Source organism: Triturus cristatus, chromosome 4_2 (assembly GCF_964204655.1).
Source record: "Triturus cristatus chromosome 4_2, aTriCri1.1, whole genome shotgun sequence".
NCBI classification, from domain to species: Eukaryota; Metazoa; Chordata; class Amphibia; order Caudata; family Salamandridae; genus Triturus; species Triturus cristatus.
The window spans coordinates 327,604,899-327,621,641 of record NC_140586.1 but is presented as its reverse complement, the minus strand read 5'-3'; the positions used below and the strand labels follow the sequence as shown (position 1 = coordinate 327,621,641).

At 49.5% G+C, this 16,743-nt stretch overlaps 1 protein-coding gene across 3 annotated transcripts in view; it reads left to right on the top strand.

Annotated features, from left to right (window-relative positions):
• The window catches only part of PRRC2C (proline rich coiled-coil 2C), a 1,321,979-nt gene that overhangs the window by 196,441 nt on the left and 1,108,795 nt on the right, over positions 1-16,743 (top strand). For all 3 annotated transcript variants that reach the window (XM_085601696.1, XM_085601697.1, XM_085601695.1), the window contains exon 8: positions 14,497-14,630. In XM_085601696.1, coding sequence (XP_085457822.1) covers positions 14,497-14,630 — 134 coding nt within the window. The remainder of the gene's footprint in view (positions 1-14,496; positions 14,631-16,743) is intronic.

Here is a 16,743-nt window from a genome sequence, read left to right as displayed (position 1 = left end):
CTTGATATGCTCATTTACTAGTTTTGCAGCGTGAATCTTTCTGGATTCACTATGCTGTGCATTATTCCGCCATCTAATGGTTGGGTCTGGAATTAGTTGTTTTTTTTCGTTGCCCAGGTGGGGCTTCGACATACCACCATTTGGTGTCCTTCGTGACATGCTTCATCCTTAAGCTCCCACCTTTGGTCGCCATCAGATTATTTTTTCTGCCATTGGGTCTTGATCGTTGCGAAGAGTTCAAGAGTTTTTGGAAGAGGAATCAAGGAAAATCGCAGATAATTGTGTTTTCAGCTACACCGGACTACAGGTCAGATGACAGACATTCGACGGAGAATGAACTCACAGGGGGCTCCCTGAGCGCGGGGATGGACAAAACACAGTTCAAGTTTTGTACCAACTGCCACCACAAATACGCTCAGAAGGATCAACATCCAGTCTGCGACCACAGCAGCGAAGGCTGCAACGCGTGCTTGGCGTTTACACCCAAGACCCTCCGAGTAAGGGAGAGGCAAACATGCAGGGGCCAACTTCATCGCTCAGACTTGGGTCTCTCCAGTGGGGAGGAGGACAACATCGCGAAGGACCGGAGTACAGCACGGTCCTCGAGGTCCATAAGACGACGTCAAAGGAGGCAAGTGAGTCGTTAACCCCTAAGCACTCGAGAGACACTCGAAAGGGGGAAGCTAAAGCCCCGAGCAACACTTGTAGAAGTGAAGCTAAGTCCTCAAAGGGAGCTCTGCCGCCGAAACACTCGACGAAAGCAACAGCTACCAGTCAGCCGAGCTGATCCTTTGAAAAGGACTCCCAATCGGCGAAAGCCCTTGAAAAACAAAGATCGTCGAAGGTTACCCTCAAATGACACCTTGGTGCCGAGAAAAGAAAAGCCGACATCGGCGTCAATGTCGACGGCCCCGAAGAGAAGCGTTCCACCCCTCGACGCCAAACATGCTGCCGAGATGGAGAGAAAGAGGAGGCTCGAGGCCGAAATGGTGAGCATCCAGCAGCGGAAAAAAGACTTTGAGCCCAGCCGAAATCTGTGCTCGACGTCGAATGGGACGACAAGGACGTGGAACCGCCGAAAATGCCTGAACCAGTCGAGGATCTGGTGACGAAGACCACCATTAAGAAGGAGAAGGCGACGAAGATCTGCAATCCTACCGGGACTTGACGTCCTCGGAGGCACAAGACCTGGAATGGCAAGATCTTGACGCCGAATCGCTGGAAGAAGGGGTAGACACTTACCCTTCGAGGCCCTCGCCGTCAGACGACATAGGGGTCTACAATATGGTCGTACAAAGGACTGCACAGACTTATGGGGTGAAAATGGAGGAGGAGAAACCCAAGGCATGTTTCCTCCTGGAGACTCTACTGCCTCAACAAACTAGGAGCCAATTCCTGCCCATGCTCCCTAGTGTGCTGGATCAAGAAAGAGGCCTTTAAGGAGCCAGCATTATGCAAGTCAGTGACCCCTAGAAATGAGAAGTACAAACATTCTTCAAAGGACCCTGCATACATCCAAGGGTCAGTGCCAGCCGACTCCATTATTGCAGCAACGGCTAGGAAAAGGGCCAATGTACCCACTAATGCCGGACCACCTCCAGACAAGGAGAGTAGGAGGATGGACCTCACAGGGAGAAAGGTGTAGAGAAATGCGACAATACATTGGCGCATCGCACACTCCCAACATCATGATCAACAGGCACGCTTACCAACACTGAGATGAAGTGGGGCAGCTCCTAAAGCATCTACCAGATCAGTACCAACAAAGAGCAGCTCACCTGGTAGAAGAAGGAAAGAACATGGCGGACATATGCCTAAAATCCTCATTGGATGTTGCAGAAACATCTAGCAGGCTAATGATAGGAGTGACCGAGAGAAGATACTCATGGCTCAGAATTTCGGGATTCAAGCCAGAGGTGCAAAGCAACATCCTAAATACACCTTTTAATGGAGAGCAACTGTTTGGCACAACATTTGACGACAAGTTGACACAGCTCAAGAAGGACAACGAAACAGCAAGGTCCATAGGAGCGTTGCAGTTCAGGGGAATGAGAAGAGGCACACCCACGAGAAGGCCGGGTGGTAGAGGAGGCAACGTGCCTACCACATTGCACCAAACGTTCCAGCAAGGCTACAAGGGAACAACCAAGGCCAGCAGCAGAAGTGGCAGTCCCAGCCCTGGTGATAGTCCTTTCGAGGGCACGGGAACGGACGAGGACAATCACGAAGAGGAGGCCAAAAGCCCTCAAACAAGTCACTCCACCATGGAACCGGCCCCCACCCTAGCAACACCTCGGGTGGGTGGAAAAACAGAAGAATTGCAGCCGAACATTCAACGACAAACAGTACCTCAAACACTCAACATCGGTAGGGGGAAGAATAAGAGACTTCATCCAGGAAGGTCACATCGGAAAAATGGATACTAAACCTCATACAATACGGAAACTGTATAGAGTTAGAAAAACTACAGCTGAACAGAAAACCAAGAAGCAAGGCACACTGCAAAGGAGCTCTCGCTCTTGCAACTAGGGGTGCAGGAACTGCTCAGCAAGGAGGCAATAGAGGTGGTACCGCAAAACCAAAGGAACAAAGGGGTTTACTCAACTTACTTCCTGGTGCCAAAGGTGGACGAAACACTCAGACCTTTCCTAGATCTAAGGTTCCGAAACAAATACATAAGAACTCAAAGATTCAAGATGACTTCCTTACAAGAGGTAATACCACAAATACAGCAAGGGGACTTCATGGCTACTATAGATTGAAAGGACGCATACTTACACATCCCCTTCAAACACAAGCGGCTGCTAAGGTTTGTGATCAACCAAAGCCACTACCAGTTCACAGTACTGGCATTCGGCCTAAAATCAGCACCAAGGGTGTTTACAAAATGTCTAGCAGCTATCTCAGCACTCCTATGAAGGCAAGGAATACACGCTTTTGCAGCGTGAATCTTTCTGGATTCACTATGCTGTGCATTATTCCGCGAACTTGTGGTTGGGTCCGGATTCGTAGTCTTTTCTTTTTTTTTTTTTTTTTTTTTTTGTAGCCCAGGTGGGCGTCGACGTCCACCATTTGGTGCACCTCCCGTGACGTCGTCGTGCTTCCTGCGGAAGTCCCACCTTTGGGGCGCCATCTTCAGATTCTTTTTTCCGCCGTTGGGTCTGGATCGTCATCGGGAAGCTCCAGAAATTCACTCGGAGGAAGAAGGAAGAAAAGCGAGTTTCATCGATAGAATCAAGAGAAGACATCAGGAATAGAACAGATTTCATCAGGAGCGCGAAGAAATAGGACCAGCGAACCTTTTTTCTTCGACAGCCTTGGAGAATGCACGCTCAGAGACCCTGAGCGAAATGGACAAGACGCCATTCAAGTTCTGCCCAAACTGCCACCACAAGTTCGCGCAGAAAGACCAGCATCCGGTCTGCAACCTCTGCCTACCGGTGGATCACCAGAGTATCGACTGCAACGCCTGCTCAGCCTTCGCGCCGAAGACACTCAGGGTGAGAGAGAGGCAGAGAAGAGCCAACGCCAACATGGATGGCAAAGGGAAACCCCCGACACTCTACGAGCTGGGCCTCGACACGGACGACGAGGACAACGTCGCCGAGACAGCCGAAAACTTCACGGTCGTAGAGACCGACAAGAAAAAAGAAAACGAGGTAAGAGAATCGTCGAGCGCAAATCAAAAAACACCTCAAACACGAGGGTGACTCGAGAAAAACTGAGTCAAGGTCCACGAAGGGAGCCCCGGCGCCGAAAACTTCGACGTCCAAAGGGGGAACTTCGGACAAAAGGCCCAGCGGATCCTTACAAAAGGACTCCCTGGTGCAGAAAGACGCCGAAAGGCAAGGGTCGTCGAAATCATCCCATGAAACTGGCCGATCGACGCAGAAAGAACGTTCGACGTCGACGCAAGTTTCATCGAAAAGACCCGCGGTCGACGCCGAAAGCATCTCCGAAATGGAGAAAAAGAAGAGGCGGCTCGAGGCCAAAATGGAGAACATCCTTCAAAGGAAGAAGGAGTTCGACGCCAGGATGAAGGAATTCAAGATTCCAACGGTTTCATCGGCGGACGTCGTCGAGGTCGAAGACGAGTTCGACGCCGAAGGGCTGACAAGGGATCTCGAGGAAGAAGAGGAGCCCTATTATGAGGAAGAAGCCGAGGAAGAAGACCAACAGTCGTTCTACGAATCGGCGGCATCTACCAGCAACGACGTCGAATGGCACGATCTCGACACCGAAAACCCGGAGGAGGCCGTGGACACGTACCCCTCGAGGCCTTCGCCACCCGACGACATCGGGGTGTACAATATGGTGGTGAAGAGCGCAGCAATGGCCTTCGGCGTCAAACTCGACGAGGAGAGGCCGAAAGCCGATTTTCTCGTCGAAACACTGCTCCCCATCCAGACTAGGAGTCAGTTCCTCCCCATGCTACAAAGCGTGATGAACCAGGGGAGAGAAGCCTTCAAGGAGCCTGCCACCTGCCGGTCGATCACGCCCAGGACAGAGAAGAAATATAAGCACTCCTCCCTGGACCCACCTTACATCAAGGGTAGCGTCACCTCAGACTCCATCATAGCCTCCACGGCCAGGAGAAGGGCCAACGTTCCAGCAACTTCGGGCCCACCTCCGGATAAAGAGAGCAGGAGGATCGACCTCACAGGCAGAAAGGTCGAGAGGAACGCCGCAATGCACTGGCGCATGGCGAATTCGAATGCACTCCTCAATAGACACCAATACCAACACTGGGATGAGATGGGGGAGCTAGTAAAGCACCTCCCCGAAGAATACCGCCAGAGAGCCTCTCACCTGGTGGATGAAGGCAAGAACATCGCCAACTCCTGTATAAAGACGGCGTTGGATGGGGCAGAGACTTCAGCAAGACTCATGGCCATAGGGGTCACAGAGAGGAGGCATGCATGGCTAAGAATCTCGGGATTCAAACCGGAAGTGCAGAACAACATCCTTGGCACCCCCTTCAACGGAGAGACACTGTTCGGAGCAACGGTGGACGAAAAGCTCACCCAGCTCAAGAAGGAAAACGAGACAGCGAGGTCCATGGGGTCCCTACAGCTGAGGGGAATGAGACGAGGAAATCCCTCGAGGAGACCCTACGGTAGGGGTGGAAGCCAACAGGGGACGTCGCACCAGGCGTTCCAACAAGGTCAGCAGGGCGAAGGTCACGGACAAAGTCAGCAGAAGCAAAGCTGGCAATATCAACCTCGGGGCCAGTCCTTTCGCGGGAGAGGGAACGGACGTGGCCAAAGGAGGAGAGGGGGCGATCAGCCCTCCTCGAAGTGACTCAGCACGCAAGAAGACGCCTACCCTCGTAAGGTCCCCAAGGGTGAGGCGCAAAAAAGTGTCATCCGGGGGAAGAGAAGATTCAAGAGCCTACGAGCATACGTCACCAGTAGGCGGAAGGCTGAGGTTCTACCTTCAGGAGTGGCGGCGTATAACCACAGACAAGTGGATACGGAACATCGTGCAGTACGGATACTGCGTAGACTTGGAGAAAAGACCTCCAAACAGGAAGCCGAAGGGAAGACAGAGATCGGCCCAAGAACTGGCAATACTCAGAGAAGAAACGCGGAAACTCCTACAAAAGGGAGCCATAGAGACAGTGCCGTTCAGGGAACGCAACAAAGGGGTCTACTCAAACTACTTCGTGGTTCCGAAGGTAAACGGAGACCTCAGACCCATACTGGACCTCCGTTACCTAAACAAGTTCATCAGAACGCAAAGGTTCAAAATGACTTCACTGCAGGAGGTACTGCCACAGATAAGAGAAGGGGACTTCATGGTCACCGTGGACCTCAAGGATGCCTACCTTCACATCCCAATAAACAGAAGGCACAAGGGCCTTCTAAGATTCAACATCGAACAGGAACACTACCAGTTCACAACCCTGGCCTTCGGATTAAAATCAGCGCCAAGGGTCTTTACAAAATGCCTGTCGGCGGTAGCGGCACACCTACGAAAGCAGGGAATACACGTATACCCCTACTTGGACGACTGGCTGGTCAAGGCAAACTCACGCGAGAAGTGCGAGAGGCACGCAAAACGCGTAACAGACACCCTCACAAATCTGGGATTTTCCATCCACTGGGGAAAATCATCGCTGGAACCGGAACAGGTAAAGATTTTCCTGGGGGCAAAGATCAACTCCCTCAACAGTACAGTAGTGCCCAGCGACAGGAGGACAGATGCTCTACTGAAGGAGACGCAGCTCTACCAGAAGGGGCGAGCTCTGACAGTGAGGGCGGTGAGCAAGATGATGGGGATGATGGCGTCCTGTATCCAGCTGGTGCCGAATGTACGCCTGCACATGAGACCATTCCAGGAATGGCTGCAACAGCAATGGTCACAAGCAAACGGAAGTTGGGAGGATCTAGTGGTTGTTACGCACGCAGTGCAGGAGGAGATAACTTGGTGGAACAGAGACAACATAACAACGGGGAGAAGCCTGACACCACCAAGCCCAACAATGACCATTACCACGGACGCATCGCAGAAGGGATGGGGAGCGCACATGGACAACCTCAGAGTGAGGGGTCTATGGGCTCCAGCAGACGCGGTCCGCCACATCAACTACCTCGAGTTGAAAACGATACTGTTAGCCCTGAAGGCATTCCAGAGATACCTGTTCGGCCAGAGGGTGTTGGTACAGACAGACAACACCACGGCGATGTTCTACATCAACAAACAAGGGGGGACACAGTCGTTTCCCCTCTCATCCCTAGCTCAGGAGATTTGGAGATGGGCCATACCTCTCAAGATAGATCTACTGGCAATTCACCTACCAGGGAAGGACAATGTGGAGGCAGACTGGCTGAGCAGACAGACCTCAGCATCGCACGAGTGGGAGCTCAATGGCCAGGAAACGGAGAAAATCTTCCAGAGATGGGGGACTCCCACAATAGACCTATTTGCAACACGCCACAATGCAAAATGCCAAAGCTTCGCGTCCAGGCAACCAGATCAGCAATCCAAGGGAAATGCCCTATGGATAAGCTGGTGGAGGACATTTGCCTACGCCTTTCCACCGATACCCCTGTTGCACAGAGTGCTCGACAAGTGCAGAACCAGCAACATGACTCTGATCCTGGTGGCTCCACAGTGGGCGAGGCAGACATGGTTCTCACAGATTCAAGAAATGGCGCAAGGCAATCCGTACAGGTTCGAGAGGAGAAAAGACCTGCTCTCAATGCAAAACGGGGAGGTCCTGCACCCAGAGCCAGAGATACTCAACCTAGCAGCATGGCTCCTGAAGACCTAGAGTTCGCACACCTAAGGTTACCTCAGAGCACTATGCGAGTGCTACGGGAGGCAAGGAAACCTACTACAAGAAAGTGCTACAGCGCAAAGTGGAAGAGATTCACGGTGTGGTGCAGGAAAAAGGGCCTGCAAAACAGAATGACAAGAGACTCAACTGTGCTGAGGTACCTCACACACCTTCTAAAGAGTAACCTCTGCTCGAGCTCCCTAAGGGTACACCTAGCAGCGATCGTTGCCTACACCAGAGGTGAGAAGGGTGGAAGTTTCTTCACCTCGCAGGTGGTGAAGAGATTCATGGAGGGAGCCAAAAGAATGGCACCCCCGAAAAGGTTGCCGCCGCCGGCATGGAATTTAAACGTGGTTCTGACGGAGCTCATGAAGGCGCCGTTTGAACCCATTCACAAGGCCACTCTACAAATGTTGACGATGAAAACTGCCTTTCTAGTGGCCATAACCTCACTACGCAGGGTGAGCGAGCTTCAAGCACTAACGCTACAGGAGCCCTACATTCAAATTCACAAAGACAGGGTAGTCCTGAGGACGGACCCACACTTCATGCCCAAGGTAGTGTCGGCGTTCCACATGAATCAGAGTATCCAGATACCGAGTTTCTTCCAAAACCCGACTACAAACGCAGAAAAGGCCCTGCACACCCTCGATGCCAGAAGAGCGGTGATGCACTACATTGAAAGAACCAAGGAACTCAGGAAGTCGAAGCAGCTGTTTGTGTCCTTTGCTACTAGCTTCATGGGTAGACCAGTGACCAAGGGCACCATCGCTAGGTGGATTGCCCTCACTATTCAATTCTGTCACAAACAGGCTGGACAGGAGCTAACGGAGGGGCCCCAAGCTCACTCCACAAGGAAGAAGGGGGCCACAGTTGCCTTCCTGGCAAACACGCCCATCCAAGACATTTGTCTCGCAGCAACTTGGGCATCTGTGCACACGTTCACAAAGCACTACTGCGTGGACATTCAAATGAATAAGGAAGCACAGGTCGGACAGAAGGTGCTACAACACATTTTCAACGACCAGCGATCATCTTCCACCCAGCCACCACAAAAATAGGAAAACCGCTACAAAGTCTATGCACAGCATAGTGAATCCAGAAAGATTCACGCTGCAAAACGAAAAGTTTCTTACCTGTCGGTGTAGTTTTGCAGCTTGAAGATCTTTCTGGATTCACTAGCGAACCCACCCACCTCCGCCAGGAAGATGAGGCTGGAGGAAGAGGGGGTGAAATGGATAGGATCAAAGAAGTGGAAACGTACAGAAATATGGACAAAAGGATTAATCAATCGCCTAGGGTTAAAAAACAAAAAAAAAAAAAAGGGAAAAAAGAACCCGAAGATGGCGCCCCAAAGGTGGGACTTCCGCAGGAAGCACGACGACGTCACGGGAGGTGCACCAAATGGTGGACGTCGACGCCCACCTGGGCTACAAAAAAAAAAAAAAAACAAAGAAAAGACTACGAATCCGGACCCAACCACAAGATCGCGGAATAATGCACAGCATAGTGAATCCAGAAAGATCTTCAAGCTGCAAAACTACACCGACAGGTAAGAAACTTTTCGATACCCCCTATCTTGACGACTGGCACGTAAAGGCAAGTTCGTACAACCGATGCTAACTACACATCCAGCAGGCCATACGAACACTGACAAGACTGGGTTTCTCGATCCATTGGGAGAAATTTTCAACAGAACCAGAACAAATCAAGATATTCTTAGGGGCACAGATCGACACCATACAGGCCAAAGTGTTCCCCAGCAGGAAGAGAACATTGGCGATACTGAAGGAAACGCGTCATTACCGCAAGGGGTACGTTCTGACAGTGAGGACGGTGAGCAAGCTGATGGCAATGATGGAGTCATGCATTCACCTAGTCCAAAATATTCGACTACACATGAGTCCATTCCCGGAATGGATACAGCAGCAATGGTCACAGGCAACTGGGAGTTGGGAAGATCTAGTGGTTTTCACACACGCAGTGCATCATGAAATGGCGTGGTGGAACAAAGAAAACATATCACAGGGAAACCATTCACACAACCAACTCCAACAGTGACCATCATAATGGACGCCTCCCAGCTGGGGTGGGGCGCGCACATGAACAAGCTCAAGGTGAGTGGGTGTGAGAAAGTGCCATCTTTTTTGCATGCTATGCCCCCACTTTGCCGAGTTGCTGAATGTACTTTGACTGAGTGTACCCTGAACTCCTGCAAATCAGGTGCCCAGGGCCTATGTTCCTTCCCTAAAAACACAAAACCCAATTTGGCAAACCCTGGCCACATCTCAGCCCCTGGTATATGGTACTCTAGGTACCCAGGGCCTTGTGACCAGGGAACGCCTCTAAGGGCTGCAGCACTCATTGTGCCACCCTTAGAGGCCCTGTACCCTTACACACACACACACACACACACACACACACACACTGCTCTTGCAGCCTGAGTGTCTGGATACAAGACAAAACAGAGTCCACATGGCACACATCCCTGTGTGCCATGCCCATCACCTACACTGCCATGGCATACATCAGCCACCCCTCTAGCTGGGTGCCCTATGCCAGTGGCGTGGGCACAGAGGCAGGAGCCCTGTGCCCCTACAGTACCCAGGTCCATTCCTGGGTCCTGTAAGTGCAGTGCTGCCAGCTAAGAGTATATGGTGCTGGGAGCTTGTCAAACACGAACTCCACAGCACCATAATGGCAGCACTAAAGACTGAAGTTTGGTATCAAACTGCTCAGCACATTAAATCCACACTGATGCCAGTGTGTGATTTAATGTACAAAGCACCACAGAGGGCATCTTAGAGAGGCCCCCTGAAACCTAAACCTACAATCCACGTCTGTTCAGAGGCTGCCTAGGCTGCCACACAGCAGACATGTTGCTGGACCCCTGGGTAGGAGAGCCCCAGCTCTCCTGGGTCTGCAACAATACACATCCTGGGCGAGGTGCTAAATCTCCTCCCCCAGGATGGGCAGGGGGAAGCTTCAAAGGCATGCCGCCTCTGTGAGCTTCCCCAGGCCACTGCAACCCCCACTCTGGCGGGAAGCTTGGCCGGAAACCCCAAATAAGGACAGGGGATGTGCCAGCCTGCCAACCCCACCCCTCAGGTGGGGGAGGCGAGGTGAAGCACATCTCCGGGCTCTCGCCATCTTGAAGATGGGAAGCCCTGCCCAATCAGGACTAGGCTCCTGCCCCCCTCCCACAGGAGAGAGGCAGGATAGGGGGGTGTACCCACCCCAGGACAGGGACCCATTGGCCCCTGCCCTTCACCTAGCTGTAACGCCCCTAAATCTAGTATTTAGGGGCACCCTGAACCTTCCTTCCCCAGATTCCAGATTCCAAACTACAAAGAAGAGCAAGAAGAAAGAAGACCTGCCCTGCAGCTGCTAAAAAGAGGAAGACACCAACTGCTTTGGCCCCAGCCCTACCGGCCTGTCGACCCTCGAACCTGCTCCAACCCGGCATCTCTTGTGGCCAGCAACCTCACAAACCCCGGAGGACCTGGCTACCTCTTGGCTCTAAGCCCCTGGGACTCCCATGAGTAGAGGCTCTACTCGAAACCTATCTCTAATCCCTGGCAGCAGCCCGGAACCGCGAACCCAGCACACTCTGCACCAGCCAAGCCTGGCCAGTGCCGGAGTGAACAAAGACCCTGAGGACGACCCCACGGCGACTGTGACCCCGAATCCGGCACCCAAGGACCTCCCTCGACACTCCTGAAGAAGCCTGCAGCCTCAGAAAGAGGTGCCCCCCCCAACCGCGATCAACAGAGGGTAAGATTTCCTGACACCAAAAGGCACCAATGCACGCTGCGCCCCACGGCCCCCTGTGCCCAATCCCGGGGTACCTACCTATCCTCCAACTACCCAACTTACCTCTTGAAGTGGTGGTGGCACCTGAAGAATCCTCGTCCCCGAGCTTGCAGTCTTTTGCTAAACCGGCGATTTCTCATTGAAATCAATTGAGCGCTCGAAAGCACTCTGCACCCAGCCGCCCGAGTGGCCCGAGTGGCCCTGGCAGTGAAAACTCTACACCTACCTACTTCCCCACTTGCCCTGAGTAAGTGACCAGGAGCCCAGCTCCCACAGCCACGTGGCTTGCCAGTCAGCAGCCACCAACCAAGGCCCCCCTATCCCTCATAGGATAACATTGGGCCTAACTCTCTCTGCACCCGGCCGCCCTAGAGCCGCTGAGGGTGAACCAACTGTACCTACCTGACCCTGGGGGACCCCTGAGTCTATGCCCAGAACCTCAACTCTGCCAGTAGAGTACTTACCCTTAAACCGCAAACTCAATTTTCCTCATAGGGTAACATTGACTGGCTTTTTCCTGAAATTTCTTCTAAGTGTGGACTTTAAAAATCTTAAATTCACCAAAAATCAGCTGAGTAACAAACGAAATTACTCACCTGCTCTTAGGTGAGGTCCCAGTGCTGGATCTTGGTGCCCAGCACTGACTGAAAAATACTTACAACTGTACTTACCAGTAACCCAAATTTCTCCCATAGGAAATCATTGACTGTTTTTCTGTGAAATTTCTTCTAAGTGTCAATTTCTGCAATCTTTAAATATTCTTTAAAAATAGTATAATATCTGAAAACGTAATTACTTACCTGTTTTGGATAAAGGTCCCAGTACTGAGTGTAGTCACCCAGTTCTGGATTACAAAAGTAACAAGTACATACTATACCTGCAACGTGAATTTTCTGCCATAGGGAATCATTGACTGTTTTCTATGAAATATTTTCTAAGTGTCTACTTTTAAAATAGCAAAATATTGTCTAAAAATCATCACAGTAATTAAGTCGACTTTCATCACTTGATTCCAAGTACTGACCCAGGACTGAATCTAGGATCCAGTCCTGGAATTACAAAAGTAATCCTAAAAGTAATCTGTTGCAAATAACTTGAAACTTCCATTGAACTCAATGCTTTGTGTTTAAAATTGTTGCCTATTGCAACCACTTGTAACTTTATACAAAAGTCAATTGCATATTGCAAAAGTATTTATATAAAGCATCTCATTCTGAAAAAGTATATTTTAATACACGTTGTTGATTCTAAAATAAAAGAAACGTATATTTTTTTTATATATAAACCATTGGCCTAGAGTTCAGTTATTGAGTGTGTAAGACCATTTGTTGGCTGAGTGTGTACAACAAATGCTTTACACTGTCCTCTGATACTGCCTTACTGCTCGACCAAGCTACTACTTTAGAGAGTAAGGTTATATCTGACTTTAGCCTCTGCAAAACCTCTGGGGACTGTGGACTCTGTGCACCCTGTACCTATTTGGGAACAGAATATACAGAGCCACTTTCTCACAACCATTACTGTAGCAAGGCTAGTGGTCCTATTGACTAACATGGACCTTCACTAGCCACTGTGCCAAGTTTTAACTTCCAGTTGAGACCTTTAAAGATAATATTCCAGCGTGTCAAATTAATTGTTGCATTAAACCAGACTCATTGTAAAGGTTGGATTTAAGGTAACGTGCCATAGTAAGGTGACTTTAGAATGTCACCTCTTTGTCTAAACCCCCGGTAGCCTTTATTGTCTGCACTCGAGATACGTTGCTGCCCACCTTCTAGGAAGTGTGAAGCGCTCTCAGGAACGGGTACCAAAGAATTGCTGGTGGAAAGAGGTGTGCCCTGATCCAGCAAGATGACTAATTGGCAGTGTCCACCAATGTCTTGCCTTTAAAGAGGCTATTGCCTCATTGAAGCAAACTGCAATCACACCTTCACCTACCCACTCTTTTTTATAGGCAGACAGGTTGGCAGCTCCTAAGGGGAAAACCCATTGCAGAACCGATTTTCCAGGGTAAGTTGAGCATTATGTTGGGTACACACCCCAGGGTGTGGCCAGCATCCTCACAGAGAAGGCGGCTTGCACCATCTTGGATTTGAGTAGAGGTGGCTATCCTGCAATAGTTTTATTGGTGCCAAGATGTTAGAAGTGACGCCAAGGGCCGGATGGTTAGTCCCCTGTTCAGCACCAGGGACACAAAAGCTGAAGGAAGTCTTGAGTCTCGCTGGCCCAGCTTCCCTGAAACGTCTTACAATTGCTGGATGATGAAGTGCCTGCTGCGAGATAGTCCTGACCTGCCCGAAGTATACCCAAACCCGTGGGACCGGTTACCGGCATCGAAGTGTACTCTGGTGACCAATGAAGAAAGAAAACGTACCTGCATGCAACTGCTGAAAAAAGTTTGAAGCAAGAGACCTGTTGAAGAGAGGCTACTGGACCTGCACTGGACTCTCCTCCAGCCCAAACCCTTCAAATACATTCCAACTCCTCCTCCACGCAAGGGTTGAGACCGATTTGAGGCCAGAGACCACCCCAGACACTTTTGGATTCCAGAGTGGCTCCAGAAACACTCCACATTTTTCCTGCATCAGGACCACTTCTTGACTGGACCATGGTAAAATTAGTAAAGTGCTCTGAGGACCCTAATTCTGCTGAAAGCGATGAGTAATTGTCCCCCAGGACCTGAATGTTTCCTGTGAATAACTCCCAACCTGTTGAGGTTAATCCATGAGAGTTCTAACAGGCGTTTTAGCCGGTTGGATACAGACAACTTGCAACAATTTATTGCACCTAAAGTGTCAGATAAAATTTCTTTGAAAAATCATATTCCTGTTTCCCTAGACTTTTTAATTTTGTTTTGTCTATTTAAAGCTAAAAATGTGCTATAATTTTATACATTGTTGTTGAATTTTTGAGTTTTAGTTAACTGTTTTGGTACTTCTAAATGCTTTTCACTGGTTCCCTTAATTAAACTTGACTGCTGTGTGCCACAGCTGTCCAGGACTGAGCTAAAGGTTTTATTAAAGAAACCTTACTGAACTTGATCAAGAATGCGTCATTAATACATGGTGTGGTCTCACAACCACACCACATCATAATCCACTTTTGTATAAACATATTGGTGCGCTTTTTTTGGCGTGTTCTCTTGTGCTTTAAACATGAGATGGCATGGATGCGATTATACAGAGTAAAGAAAGATTTTGGTCTTGCAGCTGTTTTGCTGCTCACTGCAGTGCTGCAGACTTGTATGGAAGGCTGCATTTGCAGTGAAAGCGGTACAGGCAATGGCTTAGCTGACAATGTTCCATCAGTTCTGAAACACGATGAAAATACTACTTGTTTAACCTTAATCCGTTTGATAGTTAACCTCATTATAATTTTCATTGCTATTTATTTCTCTCTAGAGGTTCAAGGGGGCGACATCCGCCTCCTCCGCAGTCTTGGGCTGTCGAGGGTGTAGAACGTCCCTCCATCGTTAAAGCCAATGAATTGAAGGAGCTCGATAACTTGGATACAGAAGCTGACGAAGGCTGGGCTGGTAAATCAGATCTGCGTTTTCTTTAACTGCCTATCCATTAAAACTGTATATGCCAGATTATGGTGCACCAAATGGATTTAGAAATGCATTTTGTTATATTTGCCTTACTGCTTTGCTAAGTTTTAGGCATTTCTGATAAGTGCTGATGCTTCTTTCTTGAAGTGCTGTGTTGCAGTATACCTACCCTTTTCCCCATCTAATGAAAAATGTTGAAGTAAAGGGAAAAGCAAAATTCAAATCTCAGCGTGAATCTTTTCTGGATACACATGCTGTGCATTATTCCGCCATTTAGTGGTGGTGTAGGAAGCTGGCTCTATGTATGGCATACCAGTAGATGGTTATACTGTGCTGAGTCAAGTTTCCCCAGAAGTGTACAGGACTCACCAAAGGTAAACCAAAAGTGCTCTTAGTGGTAGTGTGGGCGAGTAGCCACATGCCTAACCCAGAGAAGCTTAAGACATTTGTTGCACACGCATTGACCAACAACTGACACACAACTGAAAAAGGAGATCACACCAATTTTAGAACAAGCATTGGCATAGCCAATAGGTCTAGTTATGCAGCACAATATCATTGGTACAACAGCATCAACTGTTGCATGGCTAAACACTTAAGCTCCCAAAGGCGAGACCTATTGGCTATGCCAGTGCTTGTTTTGTTATGGGGTGGGAAGGTGTAAATAACAGGAGGGTGTCAGTCAGTCAGTTAGTGAGAGTCGGTGAGTCAGCCAGCCAGCGAGCTAGCCAGCCAGTGAGCGAGCGAGAGAGATTAATAATAATGCAAGGCATTTGCAGTTAGGGTGAGTGCTCTAAAACTCAACTTTGATTGGTACGAATATAAAACCCGTACATGTTTGCAGAGTTTAACGATTTGTGGCTATTCCTAATGCTTGGAGGATACTACATTATTATATGCAAATAAATACATGCAGAACAAGTAAAAAAACAATTGTAGTGAAGACTTGAATCCGCATGTTCTGAAAACCTGTAATTTTCCATCTTTCAAAAGAGCACAAGCAGCAGCTGTTTTAAAGCGCTTGTGCTCGTCATTGCTAATTTATTTTAATCAATTTCATTTTAAAGTAATTCAATTAAGATAGACAGCACATCGGGTAAGGATTACGACGCACCTGAGAAAACACGTTAAACTCTTATCTTATCAAGCCCGGGAGTGGTGCGTGTGCGCTCAGTTTTCACTTTTTCAAGCACTGCACTTGTGGCGCGACGCTGCGTGCTCCCGCAAGGTGCATGCCGCCACAAGCACGAGTGCAGTGCTTGAAAAAGTGAAGAACGACTGCTAAAGGCCCTGCTATGCAGCGCATGCGAGACCTAAAAATGAGCTATGTAATGGTTTTATTTTAAGACCAATGTCTTTTCAAAAAGGTTAGTACATTTTTCAGCAGAAATACTTTAGTCTTTTAAAAGTCGACACTTAGTAATATTTTCAAACAGGTCAATGTTATTCTATGGAGGAAAACAACAATACGGCTGCACGGGTAAGTACCCAACTTACAGTTCCAGTCTTAAGGGTTTAAGAGCAGCGGTGGGCAATGTTCCGGTAAGCACAGTCTCTGTACCACCAGTGGCAGAGTTCCAATTCTGAGCTGGACCCAATGCATTTCAATGGTGTCTGGGGGTGGTTGAAGCCATGCTGCTTGCAGGTAAGTAGATAGGTTGCAAGGGCCAAGCTTTGGGGCTTAGAGCAAGTGGGGGGGGGGGGGGGGGTGGCGGCACAAAGCAGCACTAGTCGTACACTACCAGCGGTACAGCGGCTGCAGGGTGCAAATACAGCATTAGACGCCAAATGTTTTCAATTGGGAAACTCAAAAGGACAGACGGGCTTCAGGCGTCGCGCCGGAAGCTGCACGGAGGACACCAGCAACAGCAGATATAAGTAGAGGTGTTGATGGTTGCTCTTGCACTCAACAAGGCCTTCTGGTGCAGGGGTTCCTTTGACGTCTGATTCTTGTGGGAGCCGTAGCGGGGAACCTCTGGATTCAGTCTGCAGGCATCGCTGTGGAGTCCAGGAACGGTTAGCCAACGCTGAACTTGAAATCAGGATCGCTGGGGAACCTGTTCTGGATCGTTGATTCACCAGGTCACAGGCCGGAGGA